The sequence below is a fragment of the Bipolaris victoriae genome (assembly GCF_000527765.1).
Source record: "Bipolaris victoriae FI3 unplaced genomic scaffold scaffold_96, whole genome shotgun sequence".
Taxonomy (NCBI): domain Eukaryota; kingdom Fungi; phylum Ascomycota; class Dothideomycetes; order Pleosporales; family Pleosporaceae; genus Bipolaris; species Bipolaris victoriae.
This window is the reverse complement of record NW_014575296.1, coordinates 47,441-53,571: the sequence shown is the minus strand read 5'-3', so window position 1 is coordinate 53,571 and position 6,131 is coordinate 47,441. Positions and strand designations below refer to the sequence as shown.

Genomic DNA, 6,131 nt, shown 5'->3' with positions numbered 1-6,131 from the left:
GGGGGGTAGGGGGAGGTCTCGACATAAGGTTTCGAGACGACAGCGACGGCGACGACGACGACGATGACGAAGGGTGAGCACTATGTCGAGACATTGCGAAAATCAGGTGAGTTGTTCAAGATGAGGTATGGGTAGATTAGTGGGTGGGAATACGGATACGGAAATCTTTTTTGTAATATCATCCTTGTTAGATTTATTTTGTATTAGGGTTTCTTTGGCTGTAGGGTAGAGGTGTAGAAAGGGATGATGCTTGTTGTGAAGTGACAGTGTGACATGTCTTAGTTTGTGCAAGAGACGTTGACAACGCAGGGGTAACATGGGTATTTTGGGTGAGCAAAGGACAGATGAGGGCAAGGATATGTGGTAGAAGAGTTGGCCGATTGTAATCGGGATCGAAGAGGGCCGGTGGGCTAAGAGAGGATTAACACCTACGGGACGGGTAGGGGGAGCGAGTCAGTTTGGGGGGGGGGAAGAATGACGTCGTTAGTTTGAATTAAGGCTCGGTGATGAAGTTATGCTAGTGCCGAAAAAAAGGAAATAAAATAATCAGTTCGGTAATCGGGTTATGAACAATTTGCGGTGGACGCGGTGCTCAGATGGTGGACAGAGAGAGAGGATGATCAGCAATGATGCGCCCGCCGTGGGGCCCACAGTCTGGCAAATCATCGGAGAGAGGTCCGGCGGGTGGGTGTGCGGACGGCGGGCAGGAGCGGGCGGTGGATCGTGATTTCTGTTTTTTGCTGGAAAGGGCAAGAGAGGCAAAGCTGGCCCTCTCTCGCTTAAGGGGATATTAAAAGAACCACAGACGTTTTTTGACAACTGGCTAGCGTCGGGCTTCGAGAAATCAAGGCACAACTGACGAAGCAAGGGTATATGGAGTTTTCAAAGCCCGAAAGGAAGGGAATGGGAAGAAAACAAAGATATAATCAGGTTTTCAGAATGGGAAAGACAACAATGGATTATGACAAAGATAGGCGTAACCCGGATAATGGGAACAATCGTGAGCTGCAGAGACGGCAGTTGAGTGGGGTGCATTCACTGGCGCGTGGAGATAGTTGGTGGTAGTCTACCTAAAGTCGGACAGTCGCATGAAAAGACGGAATACAACGGAGAGAGAGAGAGGGGGGGGGGGTACACTAGGACAAGCGTATTGCCCAGTTAAGGATGAGATTAGCAGCATTGCGCGATAGGAACAGAAAAACGATGCCTCGACGTTGGGCGAGCGCGCATGTCCCATTGTGCGTGTTTGCGATTGCCGTGGTGTCTGGAGAGCCGTGCGGCAGGAGTTGTAGCGATCGAAATGAGCATCGTGGGCGGGACAGAGGACAAAGAAGCGTCTGGACCGGGCGGGTGATGGGCAGACAGGCAGGAGTGTCGTGGGCTTTTGTGTCAGTGCAGGGTTAGGGTAGAGGGCAGCGGGCTTGTGCTGTGGCTGCCTGCGGTGGGCGAGCTGAGGTGGGCGCTATGAGCCAGGGTCGGTGTTGTCGAGTTTCATGCGCCCCTAGCGGCTGGATCGGAAGATGGCTCGCTGAGGGCTCGGATAGGCTGCGGGCGGCAGACATGTAAGGAAACTAGCATACGGTAGACAGATGCTATCCACGGACGGCCTGGCCGCCGCGACGTTGACGCTGCTGGAGCGCCTGTTTCAGCGGGCGCTTCGTCGAGGCGTGCACATGTTTCCACCGAGCCCGTCGACGTGGCGGCGAGTGGCCAGATGGGCTCCGATTCAATGGCAGCGGCGCATAAGGGGCGTGTGGTCCAGATGCCGACAGAGGGAAGATTGAGTGTTTATGCGGGCGGGCATGGCGGGCATGGCGAACAGCTGGCTAGTGTCAAGTGCCGGCACGAGGATGGTGCTGGAGATGGGCGAGGATAGAGGTCGACTGGGGCATGACGTGGGCCGGATCCAAGGGAACGCGTGCTTGGGGGCGGTGATTGGCTCGACGCCCTTGCAGGTATACTCTGCACAGTGGCAGCCAAGCGTGGTAAGCTGCACGAAGCCAGGCCGTGATTCCTCCAAACCAAGGCAAGGCAGGCCAAGCAGGCTACTATGTACCCAGACCAGACACGGTACGAATAGACACGACAAGGTAGCGGGCGTAAGTAGATGGGGATAGGTCACGGTAATGGCTAAGGCCAGCCAGCCAGCCAGCCAGCCAAACACCCAAGCCAGACCCCGTCCACCGCGTCCGCGTCCGCGTCTCTCTCTCTCGCTCCCTCTCTTGTTACCTGCCCGTTTGTCTGCCTCTCCCTTCCTTCACCCCCGCTTACCCTCTTCCTCATCCTCCACCTCCCACACAACCCTCCCCCCTTTGCCCCCCTTTCACCTGCTCAATTGCCTCCCATTGAACGCTCAATTACCTGCATACCCAAAAGCAACGCTACACCGCTCCACCCTGCGGACCCGCCATTACTCCAGCACTCGTCGCAGCTTGCTTGTTAGCGCGTACAAGCGAATTGCTCCGCTGCCTCACCTGGCCGCACGGGATTAGACACTCCACGTCCCACCACCCCCCAAACTGCCTCCTTTCTGCCCTCTGTCGCGTCAAAATTGCCTTGTACATGCTACGCTGCACCCGTCCGCCCATAGTTGACAGCCTGCACCTTACCGCCTCTTCAACCACGCGCTTGGCAATCGTCAGCGCAATCTCGACACTCACCTCCCGCACCGACCGTGCTCAGTAGGCCCGACGCCTCCATTTTGCTTCCCGACACGCGACTTCACGCGTCATAGCGTCTGGAGAGACTATACAAGGCTGTCGGAGCCCTTGCAGCTTGGTCTCGCTATGGCTGCAGCGCGTCGACACCCTTCCATGCAGATTTTTCAGGACCCTGTGCAGCCTCACCATCTACACCACCAACCACGCCCAGCAAACGCCGCTGACACCCGCCACACCCACCCTGTCACCCACATCGCCGACGTGTCCAACGCTGCGAACACCCTTCTTGCTCCCCCCGTTGCCCACACCGCCAAACCCTCGCCCCGCAAGGCCCGCCAAGTCTCCAGTTCTCCACCTCCCACCGCACTCGTCCAAAAGGGCCTCGACACGCTCAAGATACCCCCTCCCAAGGAGCAGCGCTTCCGCACCGACGCGCCTGCAAAGAAGGACCAGCCCACCCTCTCGCAGCAGCTGCACCACGCCCATTCAATGGCGGGCCATCTCCAGTACTGGCCTAGCCACGCCTCCCACATGGACAAAGAAAACGCCTACTATGCCGGACCCGTCCTGTCCGCCACGTCGCCAACAGAGCCACCAATGAAGCACGCGTCCAAGCAGCCGCTCATGACCCCTAGCGCCCCACTGCGCGACCGAACCAACTTCAACACCACTACCACTCACTCTGCTTCAACCACCAAGAAGCAAAAAGTTATCAAAGACATCAAAACCGAGGAAGCCGACGGCCCATTGCCCGATCCCGACCAAATGCCCAGCGTAGAAGACGATGGCAACAAGCCCTCCTACAGCTATGCCATGCTCATTGGCATGGCCATTCTACGCGCACCAAACCGCAGACTAACACTTGCCCAAATCTACAAGTGGATCTCAGACACCTTTGCCTTTTACCGCAACTCACAAGAGACTGGATGGCAGAACAGCATCCGCCACAACCTCAGCCTGAGCAAGTCATTCTCCAAGCAAGAGCGGCCCAAGGACGACCCAGGAAAGGGCCATTACTGGGTCATCAACGCTGGATTCGAGAAGCAGTACCACAAGGTCAAGCCCATCCGCCGCCCGGCCCCGCCAGAGTCCTTCGCACCAGTATACACCAGCGATCTTCCCCGTCCTTCACCATCTGCCACAGCCAGCTTCCCACCTCTAAGCTCGACAAAGGGCTTTGACTCGAGCAAGTACCCTGAAGACAACGACCTGCCTTCTTCAGAAGCCACTATTCCGTGTTCGGATCCAGCTGCGCACGACGGACAGGATCCTCTAAGCATGCCACCGCCTCGCCAGATACCATCTTCGCCACCACCAGCAGACATTCATTCATCGCCGCCTCCTCCAGTCTCGCGCTCGCGCTCGGTGCGTGAGGACACGCCGCCGCGTGCTCCACGCTTCCCGTCGCACAGCCGTTCCGGCGGACGAAAGCGCAAGTTCAACGGCCTTGGAGACAGCGGCTACTACTCATCCATCGAATCCTCAGCAATCAAGGGCAACCCGGCAGGCCCATTGCTCACATCCGAAGCCGATCTCGATCGTCCCAGCCTGAAACGAGGACGTGCAGAGGAAGAGATTGCCCGCATTCGAGGTTCCTCCTACGATTCTCCCACTAAGACGCGGACCCACATGAAGCAAGCTGGCAGTACCCACATGATCTCGTCACCGCTTCGCAAAGGCGATAAGATTCACGACCCTCTAACCCCTGCTATCGTCTTCAAGCGTCCGGCCCTGCCCCCTGCATCAGCGTCGCCCAACACTAACCTGCGCAACCACCGCAACAAGATGCGCGAGCTGGTTGGCGGCTCGCCAGACAAGAGCCTCGCCATGTGGGTCGACACTTCCTTCCTTGACAACAAGAGTTGGAGCCCCGCCGTCGCCATTCCAAATGAGGAGCACGTCAACCTTGTCGGACATGGCTTCGAGAGCACCTTTGACATTTTTGGCGACTTTAGCTACAACGAGAGCCCCATCAAGCGCTCAGCCAAGCGTCCTCGTCTCGAGCGCGCCGTCACCACTAGTGGAATCCTTGCCGATATCACCGGCTCCAAGACTAACTCGCCCACGCCCAACTGGAAGATGTCGTCCTCCTTCCTCAATATCCCTGACCTGTCGCCTGTCAAGAGCCTGTCACCTATCAAGGCTCCTATGCTCAAGGCTCCCATGGACACCCCGACCGCTGAATTCGCTCATCCCAGCATAATCAAGAACAAGGGCCACAATGCTCTCACACCCCCTCAGTCATTCCCTGCACCTGCAAAGTCCGAGTCGCAACAGCAAGACGACGAAGACATTTTCCATCTTCTCCATAGTGACGAGTCCGAGCCAGGCATTGACCTGCTGCAAGGCTTCGAGAAGATTGGAGCTAGACAATTGGCTGTTGCCCCGAACGGATCTCCTCAAAAGAAGGGACCGAGACCCAGCTTAACCCGTAGCTCAACCACCCGCTTCTAAACGACACACACACACACACATTAAGCCGTTTTAATTGGCTTTCTTTGATTCGCACCTTACCTTTGATACGCCCCGTTCTGGATCTCAACACTTGAATCTGGGTTACCTACTTCTTCGCCATTCTCGATACCCCTCATCTTGCGACTACACTTTTTAGCTCTTCTCTTGCAGCCTTTTACATTGCAGTCGCCCAGATTATCACTTTGGCTACTCTTTGGATCGTCCTCTGGACCATCCCTTACCTCACGACGTAACGACAAACGATACCCACGAAGCAACGGACAGGCCTTTTTAAACTCTTGGCGTCTAATTCGATATTCAGCCTCGACTGGAAGAGGTGTGTGGCAAGCCCGGCGGGGCCCAACGTGGGGCGTACTTGACTATGCTTGTCACTTGTGTCTCACACAAAGGTGTTTTTTGGGGGGGTTTACTGTTTTTCTTGCCTTTTGCCCAGCGACCTACATACATGCGTAATGATATACACTTATTTCGGAGGAGGAGTGAGCAGTGGGAGACCGTCGACTAGCGGATGAACACTGAAGAGGTTGAGTGTGGGTCATTAGTATATGGCTTAATGATGAAATGCAGATAAGAACATGCATGCCCAGACGTAGCGGATTCGATAGTCTTTGTTTTTGCGTCGAGCGAACAAATGGATCATGTTTCTTCAGATATGTTTGGACTATGAGAGTGATGTTTCTTATCATCCATACTACAGCTAACCAACTATAATCTTCCACTTTACTCTCCTCTCCTACACACCCCATCCCATCCACAACTAACTCCCTTGTAGTCCCTAACTCGTCGGTATATCTAAATCACCCGGCTCGGCATTTCATATGCATTACCGTTTTCCTTGTTTTCTTTTTCTTCTTAGTTTGCTCTTCCCCCCCCCCCCCCCCACTTTCACCTTGCTTTTTGAGGAAAAAGGGGAGAGGGGGTGCTGTGGTAGGGCTGAGATATGTCGGAGTATGGATGCCGAGGATAGAAGGGAGAAGAGAGGCTGTGGTGTGTGTG

The 6,131-nt window shown here is 55.5% G+C and overlaps 2 protein-coding genes across 2 annotated transcripts; both read left to right on the top strand.

Annotated features, from left to right (window-relative positions):
• Positions 1-954: 954 nt before the first annotated feature.
• Positions 955-1,876, top strand: COCVIDRAFT_19027 (hypothetical protein; the record flags this gene model as incomplete). Its single annotated transcript, XM_014697506.1, has 2 exons — positions 955-1,000; positions 1,590-1,876. 2 exons carry the CDS (start codon positions 955-957, stop codon positions 1,874-1,876), a joined length of 333 nt encoding a protein of 110 aa, XP_014552992.1.
• Positions 1,877-2,786: 910 nt separating this feature from the next.
• COCVIDRAFT_108808 (hypothetical protein) lies at positions 2,787-5,114 on the top strand (the record flags this gene model as incomplete). Its single annotated transcript, XM_014697526.1, has 1 exon — positions 2,787-5,114. One exon carries the CDS (start codon positions 2,787-2,789, stop codon positions 5,112-5,114), a length of 2,328 nt encoding a protein of 775 aa, XP_014553012.1.
• Between the last annotated feature and the right edge of the window lie 1,017 nt (positions 5,115-6,131).